This window comes from Panthera tigris, chromosome C2 (assembly GCF_018350195.1).
Source record: "Panthera tigris isolate Pti1 chromosome C2, P.tigris_Pti1_mat1.1, whole genome shotgun sequence".
NCBI lineage: Eukaryota > Metazoa > Chordata > Mammalia > Carnivora > Felidae > Panthera > Panthera tigris.
This window is the reverse complement of record NC_056668.1, coordinates 5,418,395-5,435,011: the sequence shown is the minus strand read 5'-3', so window position 1 is coordinate 5,435,011 and position 16,617 is coordinate 5,418,395. Positions and strand designations below refer to the sequence as shown.

Below are 16,617 nucleotides of genomic sequence, written 5' to 3'. Positions count from 1 at the left end.
GTCACTGGGATATTTAACATATTCTGTTGGGGTGGTATTGTGCTAGAACAGACCACACCCAGAGTGACCCTGGAACAGGCAGTTGCACTAATAGGCATGGGGTTGGAAAAATCCAGGTCAAGAGAATGCCTCCCTTTCAATGCCAACTCTTATGACTTAGCTTGATCAGTCAGTTCATCAGATAAAAAAATATTTTATCGTATGTAATATATAAAATCATACACTATGAAAAGAATGTTCTAGTGGCATCTCAGGGCCACTTGCTTTGACCAACGCCCTGCCGCTCAATTGTGGTCATGTGACTCGCATTCATTTGGTTTCTGCGTGAGTAAAATGGAGGGTGTTTGCCTAGATTAGAGTGCTCCTCACTGTGGTCACACCCCTCCTTCCTCTGGGGTCTGCCTTCAGCATCCTTCTCAAGACAGTCACTACAAACCAATCAGAGATGAAATACACCCACCATATTTGAATTAAATGATATGTAATAATGAGTCTAAGTCCAATATTTTGATAATTTAGAGCTCCATATTTCTGTGGATAATAGCCCCATTCAGGAACATAAAGTAGCATCTGAAAGCCAGCCAAGGACACCCACTGTGATCGGACTACCATCCCTTGCAGGGACATCACAAGCCCGCCCCTCTTCCTCCGTCAGTGTTCAGACAGGCTGGCCATTGTTAATTCAACAACTAGGTAATGGGATCTCAGATACATAGTCTGTGGCCTGATGGAAAGCTTGGAGGTTCAGATAAACCTGAATTCCAATCCTAAATCCAAACACCCCAGCTGTGTAATCTTGAGCAATCTGTCTGAGCATTCATTTCCTCATCTGCAAAATGGGGTAATATTGGTCTCAGCAGGACTGTTGTCAGGATTAATGGAAGGCTATAGCAAGAGCCTGGAAGTCATCTTGTATCAAGAGCTCCATCAATGGCAGCCAACATCACTGTTCCAAGCTACCCTCCAACTTACGTTTCACGTACAGGCGGCCTATCACCTTAGCAGTTCCGTATCTGTTGGAAACTTCACACACATAGCTGCCTGAGTCTGAAGGACGAGTGTTCTCAATGAGCAGCCCTGTCACGGTCTTCTGAAACCTTCCAGAAAGTTCCAGGGGCATGTTGTCCTTCAGCCAGCGATAATCTGGCTCAGGATGCCCAAGCGCTTTGCAAGGCAACTCCACACGCTGCCCTGCCATGGCTTTGCGATGATCAAACCCATCCAGTATGGATGGGGCTGAGTTCGCTGGGTCTGAGGAAGAAAGAAAAACTCTTATGAGACACGGTGAATGAGTTGAAGTGGCCATTTAGAATCAGAGGACCTCACGTATAAGTTAAATTCTATACGTCATACTAACTATTGACGACAGACCTTCAAGTTTCTATTAAAGAACAGAAAGAAAAGCCCTATTCATATACATTTCTTCTGCTCAAAATCTTCAAAAGGTGGCAGCAGAAAAGGTTCTACTTTTCATTTCCCACTAAATAATGAGGAACTTTAGAATCAGCAAGCTTCTACCGGAATTGTTGGCCCAGGCCAGAAATTGGATTGTTCTATAACCAGACGATGTCAGACTTCTCCTTTCCAAAGAACAACAGTAGCAGAAATAGTTGTTTAACATTATGACAGTGTCTAATTCACCCGTTCTCCCAAATGATGTTTAGCTGGTTTTATAAACTCTTGAGCCCAATGAGGAAAGGGACCAAATACTCTCAAGAAGTGGGTCAGTGGAAACCACCCAGCTCAATGTCTAAGCTTGCTTTGAGGAATTGATATTCTCAAGGAATATTATTAAGAATGTAAAAATAGAGATCCCCTTTTGGGTGCCCAAAATAAAAGTCTCCTTGCTCTTTTATTCTTCCTGTTCTGAACTTGCACTGGACCACACACATGGGTGGTCACACTGGTCTCCGTAAGGATAAAGAACAGATATGGGCTCCTGGTTCCTGAAATTTTCTTATCTTCACCTTAGTTAGAAAAGCACTGTGCCTATTTCAATGTACCTGCAGTAACCCCCAAAGCAAAGGGCTGGATACCCTCTATTGTATCCAAGAACCATGTGGAATGTCCTCTTGAAGGTGCTGTGATTCCACAGCCACCAGGGACGACCAATAGACCATGGGAAAATGGCAGACCCACTGAGCTAAAGCTGCTTCCCTTGCAATCATGAGAGATGAAATCCATGACAAACCCGCTGCTCTTCTCACCTCCCTGGAGCTTTATAAGAACAACGTGAATGTTCTCATGGGATACAATGAGGGAACCTAATGATCTCGTGAAGGATATGTGACCGACCGAGTTTCTAGGACTCTTCTGTGGTTCACCCACTGTAACTGAAAAATTCCATAGCCCATAATTACTTACACTCACATTTCCTACACTGTCTGGGTATGGGCTCCAGAGGGATTATAGACCTAAGAGGCCCACAACAGCAAGGAGCCCTTGCCAGCAGAGGCCTTATCGCTTCAATACCCTCCTGATGGAAGTTACAGACAGATTTGGAAGAGTGTTGAAGAGCAAGTTACTTTCTTATGGACTACAGAGTTATAAAATCTGTTGCTCTGTTTAGAGTGGGATGTAGGGTTGGTGCTGGAGAAGGTGACACAGAGAAGGTGTCACTCCTTTGGTAGGCGGGGTTAGAAGTTTTTCCGTAGGAGAAGCTCACAACCCAGAAAACAAGAGGTGTCACTTCTTTTCCTTTCTTTCTTTCCTTTTTATTTTCTTTTTTACATTTTTGAATGTTTATTTATTTTTGAGAGACAGAGTGTGAGTGGGGAAGGAGCAGAGAGAGAGAGAGAGAGGGAGACACAGAATCCGAAGCAGGCTCCAGGCTCTGAGCTGTCAGCACAGAGCCTCACGCGGGGCTTGAACTCACAAGCTGTGAGATCATGACCTGAGCCGAAGTTGGAGGCTAACCGACTGAGCCACCCAGGCGCCCCAAAAGCTGCCACTTCTAACACTAGTCACAAAAAAGCAATACCCAATTATTTCACTTAAATTTTATAATTCTGAAACTAATCATTGATGGAAATTTTAAGATAGCATTGTATAATTCTAATGACTTTTTAAAAAGAAGGGATGGGAAAATTGGATATCCATTTCAAAAAGAAGAATTTAGAAGTCTTACCTCACAACACCTACAAAAATTAACTCAAAGTGGGTGGTAGGTCTAAACGTTTGAGCTAAAACAAATCTTCATGACCTTGGGTCTGGCAGAGTTCTTAGACACAACACCAAAAACACCAGGGGCAAAAAAATAATCACTATATTAAACATCATGAAAATTAAAATATTTTATATTTTCCAAGATACCATTAAGAAAACAATAAGGAGCAACCTATTAGAAGAACATATGTGCAAGCAGTATTTCTGATTAAGGACTTATCTCCAAAAAATATAAAGAACCCTGACATCTCTATGATAAGAAGAAACAACTCACTCAAAAAATGGGCAAAAGATTTGAATAGATAATCACCAAAGGTGACACACAAATGACTAATAAGCACATGGAAAGATGCTCCATAACATTAGCCACTGGGGTAATACACATTAGAATTATATTTAAAAAAAAAACTACAGTGTTTATACTGCTTCATACCCACTAGGATGGCTCTAATAAAAAACCACAAACAAGAACAAGGGCTCAAGTGGAAGTAGAGAAAAAACTAGAATCCTCAGGCAGGATTCATAACAGCCAATAAGTGGAAACAACCCAAATGGCCATCAGTAAAGGGATAAATGAGATGTGTATATACATACAATGGACTATTAGTTAGCCATAAAAAAGAGTGACCTACGGATACATCTTACAACACAGATGGACCTTAAAAGATCATGCTACGTGAACGAAGCCTGATATAAAGCCACAATTGTAAGATACAATTTATACGAAATATACAGAAAACACAAATCTATAGAGACAGGCAGTAGATTAGTGGTTGCCCGGAGCTGGAGATGGGAATTAGAATTGACTTCAAATGGGCCCCAGGGATTTTTCTGGGTGGTGGAAATGTTCTAAAATTGGATGACATCCATGGTTGCACAGCTTTCTGTATTTACTAAAATCACTGAATTGTATAGTTAATGTGGGTGAAGTTTAGAGATGGTAAATTAAATCTCAATAAAACTACAAAAAAGGAGCGGGGCATTTCTTCTGTATATTAAGTATACAATTTAAGCAACCCTTGTGACAGGCTCTTGGAGGGATATTTGCTCATGTATAAAATTAGTACAAACAAACAGCATCGTATTTAATTTTCATCCCCTTGTCTTCAAACTGTATATCTACATGTTAAAAACCAGTTATCGCAAAAATTTGCAAACTCGCACAAAATTAGAAAAAAATAATATAATGCATCCAACATATTCATCACCCAGACACAAGAGGCAGCAGAAAAATTTTTTTATCACCTATCTGTTTACTTCTTTATAGTCTTTGCTTTTGGTGCTGACACACTGAGTCAAATCATAGAACGTCTGTCATCACTATATCATTAGTATGCTTCTCTAATAAAAACACAAGTTTTCTCATAAAACCACAATGTCGGTAACACACAATAGTAATAATAACCTCTTGGTACCATTTAGTATCTATTCCAAATTCATTTTTACCCAAGGGGCTAAAAACACATCATTATTAACTATTATTATTATTTACAATTGATCCGATTAAGTCTGGATTGTTCTATGGTTAACAGCTATGTCTCTTGATTCTCTTTTAATCCAAAGAAGGTCCTCCTTCTTTTCTCTCTCATGTCTTCAACTTACTGAAGAAGCCAGTGGGCTGTTTTGCAGCAAATCCCAAATTCTGAATTTTCAATGGGTTCCTCTGTGGCCATTTTCCTCATAAACTGGAATTTAGTTCTAATGATATGATTAGATGAGGTTCAGCCTCTTTATTTCTTTTGTTTTAAATTTATTTTGAGAGAGAGAGAGAGAGAGAGCCAACACATGAGAGGGAGAGAGAGAGACAGAGAATCCAAAGCAGTCTCTACGCTGTTGCACAGAGCCCGGTGTGAGTCTCGAACCCACAAACTGTGAGATCATGACTTGAGCCCAAGTGAAGAGCCCGATGCTTAACCGACTGAGCCACCCATGTGCCACCCAACCTCTCTGTCTTTGCACCCATATCATGTGTGGCTTTCTCATCTTCGGTCATGCTAAGTTCATCAGCAAGTTCAGGTAATAAAGTTTGTCGGGACTATTTCATTAAGGGTTTAAATGATTTTCTAATTGTCATATTTCCTTCAACTTCAGTAGATGTGATTATTCGGCAGATAAGAACTATCCTTCCTGAACTAGGATTCTTTGGTCATTTTGAAATACAGTAGTCATAGGTAAGACAGGAGAATTGTGATTCTCTTTAAACTACCACTTACAAAAATCAAGTGGTGATGCCCTAATTTCCTCTGTGTAGACCAATGAGATTCCTATTGGTGCTTTCGTTGTCATTAAATAGACATGGGTGCATGTATCCAAGTATATATATGAACTTAAGTATGCAAGTACAGTAAAACCTTGGATTGTGAGTAACTTGTTCTGCAAGTATTCTGCAAGATGAGCAAATATTTCTAATAAACTTTAACTTGATAAATGAGCGATGTTTGTAATACGAGCAGTAGGTGATGCCGAATGTCACGTGATCACAACTGAGCCAATGGTTCTTCCCTCCTCCTCCTCCTCCTCCTCCTCGTCCTCCTCCTTGTCCTCCTCCTCCTCCTCCTCCTCCTCCTCCTTCTTCTTCTTCTTCTTCTTCTTCTTCTTTTCTCTCTCTCTCTCTCTCTCTCTCTCTCTGCAGGATTGTGGGTGATCATCTCCCATGCTCAGATGCTTGACTTTAGGCCGTGGTGCTTGGCAGAAATCAGTGATTTTTCAGAACATTGGAAGGTGCCCACAACTGGCACTGGTGTATTTTTTAGCACTTCAAAGCACCTCTGGACAGCCCTTTGCTTTTCCGTACAAGAGTAAGCTAGGAATGCTTTGCTTCATTCTAGCTCAGGTTGCCTGCAGATATAGACCCTTTCCTCTGCTGCCTTATTGCCAGTTACATTAAATACAGCATATAACAAGTTTATTAATACTGTCCTGTAGTCAACATGCGTGTGAGCATATACGATGGCCCCCATGCAGACAAAGGTTGAAAAGAAAAGGGGGAACAAGAAGGAGATGATTACGGTGGAAGTTAAAAAGGAAATGATCAAGAAGTATGAGTGAGGTATGTGAGTGGCCAAAATTGCAAGATTTTGTAAGAAGTCTATGTCTGCATCTCGTCTGCAGAGGAGGAGAAAAAGGCAGAGGAATCCCTCAGTTCAGGTGAGATCAGGGAGATGGGTAAAATGTGGGAAATGGTGCAAGATTTTGTAGAAATGCACCACCCAAGCAAGGCTGTAGCGGTGCAGGCAATGAATCTGTTTAACGACCATGCAATGTCACATTTCTGCGAAATCCTCAAAAGGAAGCAAAAGCAAGTGTCATTGGATAGGTTCCTTGTTAAAGTTGCACAAAAGGAAAAAGACTCCACTGAGGCAACAGACAGCAGTGATTCCGTTACCGATAGTCAAAGTCGTCCTACACAATAACCCTCCTCTCTCTTGTCTCCCTCACGCCAGCCATGAAGGTTTTCAAAGGTAAGTGTTGGTTAATTTATTTTTCTTTATATTTTGTATTTCCTTTTTTTAAAATATATTTTTAATGTTTATTTATTTATTTATTTTTGAGAGAGAGAGAGAGAGAGAGAGCATGAGGGGGGAAGGGGCAGAGAGAGAAGGAGACAGAGCATCCCAAGCAGGCTCCACGCTACCTGCACGGAGCCCGATGAGGAGCCGGAACTCACAAACCACAAGATCATGACCTGACCTGAAATGAAGAGTCAAGACGCTTAACCGACTGAGCCACCTGGGCGCCCCTATTTTACATTGTCTTTATTATTTTGTATTATAGTACAGCCCTGTAATCATTTTTATATGAATATTTTTGGGTTGTGGAATGAATCATCTGAGACTCCAATACTTCTTAGGGGGAAATTCGCTTTCAGATACAAGTGCTTTGGATTACAACCACATTTCCAGAACAAATTATGCTTGCAAACCAAGGTTTTACTGCATATATATGTACGTGCACGTATTCGTAATGAACTCAAAAGATTTTAAAATGTTTAATGGTCGCCAATCACGTGCCATCGGTTATTTCTGAAATTCAACTCATCACACTTTGGGCCAACGAGAATGCCTTCAGAAGATGCCCCCTGTCTCGTTTTGACAATCTTAATGTTTCAGGTTCATCTTATCCATTTCCTGTCCCAGACACTGCAATCCACCATTCTTCTAAGGAGCCATGGTCCCTTTTTGGGGGATCTTTAAAGGACACTAGGGTCTAGAGAGTACCCCATTATAGTATTTTAGTGGATGGACTTCCTCCAGGCCTTCCCCTGAGGCTTCTCTCTTTGTCACTTTTAGTAATGCTGAGTCACTCTGACTCCATTTTACTGCTAAACCCAGCAGTTTCCATCAGGGTGACTTCCTGTTCTTCTGAAAGGAGTATTTGCTGAATGAACACCTATGAGGTCTTCAAGGAGCTGGGCTACCACTGAGTGATGTGATCACCACAGACTACTCTCATGGTCCTTCCACACTCGTCTTCAACTCAGAACTCGGGTAGGTCTATCTGAGTGCCATGAATACTCCTACACCCATTGCCCCAGGGGCCCACCCAAGGGCTGGCCCTCTGCTTTGGAGAGAAGTATTTGCTGACTATTTTGCCGATCTGCGACTGTGAAGTCCTCGCGGGTCTTCCCCCCCCTTCCCCCCCCCCCCCCCGCCTCCTGCCACTTCTGTGACACTGCTTTGTTCCCGTGCCCCTACTACTGTCCGCACTTCATCCACACCCACTCATGTCCACGTTCCACTGGGTGCCGCCGAAGGTCTCGTCCACGTGCTTTTTCCTCTGTCATCATAGTCTGTCTGTTTTAGTTTCAGGGTGAGTTTGAGATCATTAAAAACCTTGCTACCCACATGACCCAAACCCCATGTGTGCATTTTTAAATGCATTTAAATCTAAAGTAAAATTGATTTTTCTTTTTCCTTCAGAGCTAATATTTCTTTTTTAAAGAAATGTTTATTTATTGGAGCCCCCCGAGTGGCTCAGGGGGTAAAGTGTCCGGCTCTCGGTTTTGGCTCAGATCATGATCTCACGGTTTGTGGGTTTGAGCCCTGCATTGGGCTCTGTGCTGACACGGCAGAATCTCCTTGGAAGTCTCTCTCTCTCCATTTCTCTCTGACCTTCCCCTGCTTACATTCTCTCTCTCCCCAGAATAAATAAACATCTTTTAAAAGTTTATTTATTTTGGGGAGAGAGAGAAAGAGAGAGAAAAAGAGAGAGAGAGAATATACCAAGCAGGCTCCATACCGTCAGTGCAGAGCCTGATGCAGGGCTCAATCCCACGACTGTGAGATTATGACCTGAGCTGAAATTGAGAGTCGGATGCTTAACCGACTGAGCCACCTAGGCTCCCCCAGGGCTTAGATTTCTAGAATAGTCATCCTCACTCAGCGTTCATGGTCTCATTTTCTAGCATTAACAATTTCCCCCCTCAACTGTGTTATTAATGTTTCTGTGACAAAAGTCCTAACAGTTATGTTCTACACACAGTAGACTCTCTCAAGTGCCTTTCCATGACACTTGACTCAGTTGACCCCACAGCTACACCTCTAACCCCAAATTCTCAGTGTCTTAGTGTGGGACATTCCCCCACAGATTGTGCCCAAAAGCGCCTCACTTCCCGTCACAAATGCTCGCTGGACAGCCTCATGGACCCCCTCATTTCCATGGTGACCAAATGCTCATGGGCCCTGCTGTCAATGTTTAAAGCATCAGCAGAATGTTCTATGAAATGAAACAAAACAACAACAATAACAAACTTGGGATTCAGAAAAGTAAATCTGCCTCCTGATCCCTGAGAGTCGAATTTGAAAATAAGTACTTAATAATTTAGAGTAAACACTTCCACCTTTCAGGATTCTCTCTCTCTCTCTCTCTCTCTCTCTCTCTCTCTCTTCCTTTTGCTGGTTTTCTCTTTTTTTCAGATTTTTTTTTAGTCTTCTCTTCCAAGAAAGATGGGCTCCCAGATTCTCATCACTTAAGTCACTTTTTTTGGATGGAGAAACGTGTATTGCTTCTCTTGCTAAAACTCAATTTAATCTTGTACCCAGATCCACCCCTCCATCCTTCTCCTTTCTTGTCCCAATACTGTTACCATGTTCTCCTCACTGCACACAAGACCTTTCCTAGGATATTGTGAGCCAGTAAAACACCGTGCTGTCATTAAAGCCACCGTGGACTACGATCACAGATGCCATTCGCTTTCTCATTCGCTTTTTTCCAGGTTTTCTTTCTTTTTAACGCAGTGTAATTTTAGCGTACTGATCGTCTTGCCCTTACAGAGACAAAAACACACCACTATGAAACAAGGGATAAAATAAATCTCTTTCCCATGTCAACAGGTAAAGAAAAAATGTCTCCCTGTGCAGAGGGGAGATGGCTGAATTCTGACTTGTGTTTGCACAGCCCCGGAGAGCACGCGTGGTCTCTGGCTATCGTAAGGATGTGAACGTGCAACAGGAACCAAGATAGAGAAGAAGCGCAGTAAGGGGGTGTTCGGGCAAGATGTTTTTCACTACCCCCACGGTCAACAGCTTTCCATCACTTCTCCCTCAAACAAGTATCACTACAAATAGGTTAAAGAGGGTCACTTCGGGGAACGGTTTTACCTTCTCAAGCCGCAAGGGCAAATGTCACATACTCCACGCTACATTTCTAGGACCAAGAGGGACATCTCACATTCCACACCGCTCCGTGAAGAGCTGGCATATCGCCGTGTGAGCAGATTGCTTACTTGTGGGACAGGTGGGCCAGCGACGAGCCAGTTGTGACGATGATGCAAGCGGCTGATATTTTCTCCAAGTATAAATCCCATAAAGGAAGGCACAAAGCTGGCGTATTTACAAGAGTGGAATCAACTGCCCTCGGGTTTCCTCCATTGGACAATAATCCTGGCAGGAGGCGGGAGGGAGCGTCTAGCCCTTTAACTTGAGATGTGGGCAGTGTCCCCAATATTGTTAGACGGAATATGGGGAACAAGAGGTGTGTCCCTGGGTGCCCGCTCTTCTCCCTCGGAGCTCTGTGTCATAGGCAGCCTCAAGGTGCTGCTGGACGGAACACACACACCCAGGGCAAGGAGGCGCTCCCTTCAAAACAGAAGTCATGTTGGCTCAAAGGAGTGTGGAATTTGGGAAAACCCGAGATGACTTCACTCGGAATACCTCTATTTGTAGCGTTCAGCATTGGCAAACCTTTGGTTGCTAAACTGTTTTGGAAGAAAAAACAAAGGAAGCCTTTGTTTGAGTCTTGAGTCCTACAAGTTCGGTTGACTTAGCTCAGAGCACTAACAAAGGTGTCACGGAAACAGGAAACACGGGCTGGATGGGTGTTTACCTGATACAAACAGTCTAGCGCTGTTACTCTGCCTGGTCTCCCCGGTGTATCTATGCCGCGTGATACAGCGGTAGTTATACAACCCATCTTCATTCTGTACATCTTTAATATACAAGGCTCCCGTGGATGTGATGAGAAATCTAGATCCTGAAATAGAAGAGAATGATTACGCAATTAAAATAGAACAAAAGCAACCCAACCACATAAACAAAGACGTGGAATTTTTTCAACGCCCCCCCCAACTGAAAGAACCTGAAACAAAGGCTAATGATAGGAGTGTGTCGGTTACCTTAAGGGTCCAAGCTATTTTAACTTTTCAATTACCCTAAATTAGGCGTTTTTAGTAAGTATGCTATACATTAAATATATGCTTAGAAAATCAAATCTCGTGAATTAAGTTTTTAGGTCAAATGTTTATCTTTTTTTTAAATAATTTTTTAATGTGTATTTATTTTTGAGAGAGACAGAGTTCAAGTAGTGGGGGCGGGCGGCGGGGTGGGGAGCAGAGAGAGAGGGAGACACAGAATCCAAAGCGGGCTCCAGGCTCCAAGCTGTCAGGATAGAGCCTGATGTGGGGCTCGAACCCACGAACTGTGAGATCATGATCCGAGCCTAAGTCGGACGCTTAACCGACTGAGCCCCCCCAGGTGTCCCACACATGTTTATATTTTGAGCAACAGACCCGGCATATAATTGCTGTGGAGCTAATTTAGCAGATTTTCCTTGCTGACCACGTTTCTCTTAGAATGTGACACATCAAAGGAGTATTAACTTTCTCTAGTAAATTTCTACCTCCTATATGTATGAACTGTCTCTGGTTGAAGTGTTTCAATTAAACACACAAATGTTAAATTATAAATCAATAAATATATAAATTATAAATGTTAGATTATAGTGGCGCCTGGGTGGCTCAGTCGGTTGAGTCCGACTCTTAGTTTCGGCTCAGGTCATGATCTCAGGGCGTGTGAGTTGCAGCCCCACATCGGGCTCCGTGCTGACAGTGCAGAGCCTGCTTGGGATTCTCTCTCTCTCTCTCTCTCTCTCTCTCTCTCTCTCTCTCTCTCTCTCTCTCCTGCTCTCTCTGCCCCTCCCCCACTCATTCTCTCTGTCTCTCTCAAAAATAAGTAAATAAAACTTAAAAAAATAATAAATGTTAGATTATAAATCAATAATACATAAAATATAAAGTTTGTGGAGACTTCCCAGGAAGGACCGTCTTAACCTGCTCATAATAACAGCCAACACCTGATGCTTGATTCTAAGACTAAGATCAATTCCTCCTGTAATCAGTGTCTTGGAAAACTCTGGGGTTACTTAACTGCTACCCCAACAATGATCAATCCCTACTTTTCATTGGGGGGGGGTGTACTCTCTACATCCCTAGACGTTTGTCTGTACAGCTCTACCTGTACCAAACCATCTACATTAAGAGATCAAATGTCAATGCTGCTTTAAGAAGGATAGAGATAATTTTCCCTTTGAAAATGTAAATACCTGGAGACAATTTTACTGTTCAATTATAATCTGATGATAAGCCAAATAAGGGCAAAGCAGTAAACCCCAGAGTGAGCTGTGGCACCCCCATGGTGAATGACTGAGGATACCACCCCCTGCCACCGTTAGACCCTCCTATGGAATATTCCACCACTGGATGCAAGGCTACTTGGGGGATAATGTGATCTTGTCTCTTTGGGAAAAGACGAAAAATGCCAAAAAATCACCTTCTTTTATTGTTTGTTGTCCTATGTTCATTTGAAACTTCCTTTGGTTTACTTTAATCAGAATTGACCAGGAGTCTTGACCTCAATAGTTGTAAGTCTCCAATATTTAAGTTCTGAACATAATGCCCACTAATTTCTTATAAGGACTACACTTTATCCATCGATCAGTTGTTCACATAAAATAAAAATGGCTTATGATTTCTTACGCAAGAAAGAGCAATTCAAAAGGGTGTGGGTAAGAAAAAAAAATCATGAAAGAAATACCAATCTAGAATAAGCTTTTTACAAGGACACAAATTGGGGCCACCCGGGTGGTTCAGTCGGTTGGGCGTCCAACTTCGGCTCAGGTCCTGATCTCACAGCCCATGAGTTCGGGCTCTGTGCTGACAGCTCAGAGCCTGGAGCCTGTTTCAGATTCTGTGTCTCCCTCTCTCTCTGCCCCTCCCCCACTCACACTCTGCCTCTCTCTGTCTCTCAAAACATAAATAAACATTAAAACAATAAAAATAAAAATAAATGAAAGGACACAAATTAACCGAAAAAACAGTATAGAAATCTTTAAGTAAAAAATTCACTTTTTAAACAACTTTATTTAGTTACATATTTTAAAATACACCACCAATACGCTATGTATTAGAATAGCTAGAAAATCAAATGCTCTGTATTCTAGATATTTTTGCCTTATCCTCCCCTCTCCCCAGGGAAAGCAACTAAAAATACATTTTACCACTTTTCCTATGTCATCGCACACCAGCATTCCTTGCCAAGAGACATTGCGTATAGCCGAAACGTTTTTCTTGCAATAGATTTTGCATACTTACATAATGTTTTAATATCGAGCCTCTTTTAAGTACTGAGCCGTGGACAGAAAAGAGGAACCAAAAGCTAATGTACATAAATCCCGTCGCCTTTCTGACACAGGGTATTTTCATTAGAATTGGCAGGCCATCAGCGGTGGTAAAATGTAAGTGGGAGCACTCTGGGTAGCACAGCTCAGGAGTGCTGGAAAATGCGGAAGGGCCGCACAGCAGTGTGCGTTCATTACTCTGCTGACTCCTGAGAGGGCTCCATTCTCCAGGCACATTTAATTTAATCACTCACTCGCTCCTGTAATATCTTACTTTTTTTTTTTTTTTTACTCAGTTAGCATGCTAAAGAAGACGGTTCAGACGTACTGTTTCAGAAGAACTTGAACCTTGTTTGTTTTGAACCTTCCTGAGACGTTCGCAAGAAGAGGGAATTGACTTAATTACTGTACGTCATTTCAACCATCTCCGTCTCGCCCCTCATTTCTCATCGAAACCCGTTTCAAAAGCCATCGACATTTTAAAACAAAATAAAGACAAAGAACAGGAGCCTTTGACTAAGAGAGAGGCCCTGAAGACCCAGGGTCCTGGGGAACAGTCAGAACTCCCAAGATGCATGGCATTTTCAGGGGCAGCACACAGAGTCTCTGGAGCCCCAGATGTCTTGTCTCCATGGTGATAAGAAATCGTAACTGCTCCCTAACTTGCCAAGGCACACCGCTTCCTGCCTTACGTCATCAGAGCCTTCTGGGTCATACAGAATAAATGGTTCATTCACATCCCTAAATGGGATTGAAGAATGTGCTTCTATTAAAATATGCCAACAGCAAGATACAAAATGCCGATGTCCATAAACTACACACACACACACAAACTCTCTGTCTCTGTCTCATCCACGCACAAACACACACACACCTTTACTACTCACATCTGTCCTGTAGCATACAACTGTGCAAAGCCAAAATTTTATAGGTAGTTTTCTCTCCCTTGGAAAGCTATTAGCGCTCTAGATTAAAACATTTCTAAAATACAGCGCATACTTTTTGTCATGTCAAACGCATCGCGAATCAGTCGGTCAACTGAACAATAGTGAATGAGTTTTGGATTCCAGGTCGCCACTGTGGACATCAATTATGGAGGGGCGCTGCTGAGTTATTAGAGGGAGGTCTCAGTAGCTCTCTTGACTTCTCAACATGCACTAACCGGTTCCCAGATGTTTAAGCCCCTCGTTCTAACGGTTTATCTGCTCCTTCCTTTGCAACCGGGCAAACTGAGAATCATTACTTCTCTCTGCCGTCAATATCCTCATCAATACGTTCACAAAGTGATGCATTCAGTACGCTGAAAGGTAGAAACCAGACATAGCCCAGCTGTTACAACTTGGCAGAAACTAAGAGTTAATGGGTCACGAGTAAGTGCTGGTGCGGTTCTCCAACGTTATTGACATGAGCTTGTACGTCAGCGCCGTGAACATAAACCCACAGCTTTGTACCAGTTGCGTGAGCTCAGCACAGCACCTGGCAGGATATTTCTATCCAGAGACAAGACTAGCAAGGAAAATGGGATGTCTGCACAACTGGGAGTGTCGTAGGAACACTCAGGGTGTAAGTCCACGGCCACACTCCTCCCGCTGCTGCTGTGCTGAACGGCGGAGTAGGCTCAGACAGCACCGGCTCCTGAGGTTCAGACACAATGCCTTCTTGAGCTTTCTATGTGAAAGCATCAGAGGCAGAAATTAAAACAGCAACAGTTCTAGAAACCCATTGGTCCAACTATGGGTAGCTGAAGATCTGAGCTGCAGAAAGCAGGCATACGTGACCTCCGGAAGAAAGCGTATACAAGCTGATTCTAGGAAGACCGGAGCCGAATGGCCCACCGTTCTTCGTGCCAGCACTCTCCTGGGCTTTGGGAGTCCCAAACGGAGGGAGACACGGCCCCTGTCTTCAGGGCGCTTACGATTGAAAGAGATTTCAGTCTTAGGGTTGGACACATGGCAACAAGGTGAGAAAACAGGATGGGAGAGAGAAGTGTAATCGGGAAACCCGTCTCACGTTCATGAAGGTAACTACCAATAATACCCAGGGAGGAAACGTGTATTATTACCAGACCTATGTATTGTTACATATCCTTGCGGATTACTCGGACATAAATAATTAACCTTATATGTCCAAGCATCCTTTACCAACCAGCGTGTTCAATCTACTCAGCCATTTTTTTTTCTCATTCTTATAAAGAATCAAGTTAAAAGATCTTTTCCTTGGTACCAGGTAAAACAAGCTGACCCCCTGGAAAGACTTCTCATCGTGGAGGAGAAAAAAAAAAAAAAGCTGGAGTCCCGAATCCAGTGGATCTGAATTCCAGACCTGTCCAAGTCACTTTCCAGCTGTGTGACCTCAGACAAGACACTCAGCCTCTTTAAACTTTGTCTATTAAAGACAGATGGTGAATAGTATCCTCTCTGTTCCAGTGTTGAAGTTTAGATTAACGCAAGGACGTCATCCAGCAGAGAGCCATGTATTACGTAGGGGATCTATAAAAGCAAGCGTAACGTTTGCTATTCTGTTCTGATAGGTCAGTCGTCAGTCGACAAGATATGCACATAGCTGCCCAGGGCCATCGGCATGCCTGAGCCAGACAGGGAAGAGCCCACATGGACATGAACATAATATTTAATTGTTCATTTATTTGCTAACTTATGTGAAGCAGCCTCATGTATCAGGAAAACATCAAAGTGGAAGCAACATGGCTGAGTTTTATGTCACAGTTCCGCCACTTGGAGCTGTGTCGTCACAGGCAAAACGTTTCCCAACCCCCTGTGAGACAGGTTGTATGTACCACAGGGTACGACCCAGGTGCAGAGAAACAGGACAAGGCTCTCAGAGTCGCTTCCTATGTCCCAGTGAGGGGCTGTAGGGAGAGGGAGGGCAATAGAGACACTGTGCTCAGAAATCCTTCTTGCAGTGGACTGGGACGTTCATGGAAGCTTGAGGTCTTCCTCCATAATCATTAGAATGTAATTTGAATAGGAATGTTTGCCGGTATATTTGTCAGTATCCGAACAGAAGATGCATATTCTGAAGTTTTCCAAATTAACCATTCCTCACCTCTCGTATCTCATCTAATACAAGGCCCTTCCGTTCTGACTTCTAAAATAAATTCCGGAATGGTCCGCTTCCCTGTCTCTGCTAAACACCCCAGTCTGGGGCTCCCCACCTTCTCTGTCTCCATTCCTGCTCCTTTCAGCCTGCTCCCCACTCAGCATCCATGGTCATGCAGCGCAGTAGATTGGGTAGATGGTTTCGTGTTGACCAGGTCCCAGTAGACCGAATTGTTCACGGTGGCCTACAATGCTTCAGGCTTTGATCATATTTCCAAAAGCCATTCGCCCCCTCTCTCCCTCTGCCACCATGCACCAGCCACCCTGTTCTCTTAGTCGCTCCACCTGAAGGGCCCTGAGCCTGTATCTCTACCTGGCTGGCCCCTTCTTATCTTTCTGGCCTCAGTTTCTAAATCAACTTCCCAACAATGCCAGCCCGCATTAACTTACCCCTCATCACTCACGCTCATGGGACTTGATTTTATCACATCGTGAGGCTGCCTTT

At 43.1% G+C, this 16,617-nt stretch overlaps 1 protein-coding gene across 1 annotated transcript in view; it reads right to left on the bottom strand.

Annotated features, from left to right (window-relative positions):
* DSCAM (DS cell adhesion molecule) overlaps nt 1–16,617 on the bottom strand; it is a 763,813-nt gene that overhangs the window by 306,068 nt on the left and 441,128 nt on the right. Inside the window, exons 5-6 of the mRNA XM_042956621.1 lie at nt 10,489–10,635; nt 973–1,251 (exon numbers count right to left, since the gene is read on the bottom strand). Of these exons, the coding sequence (XP_042812555.1) occupies nt 973–1,251; nt 10,489–10,635 (426 nt within the window). The remainder of the gene's footprint in view (nt 1–972; nt 1,252–10,488; nt 10,636–16,617) is intronic.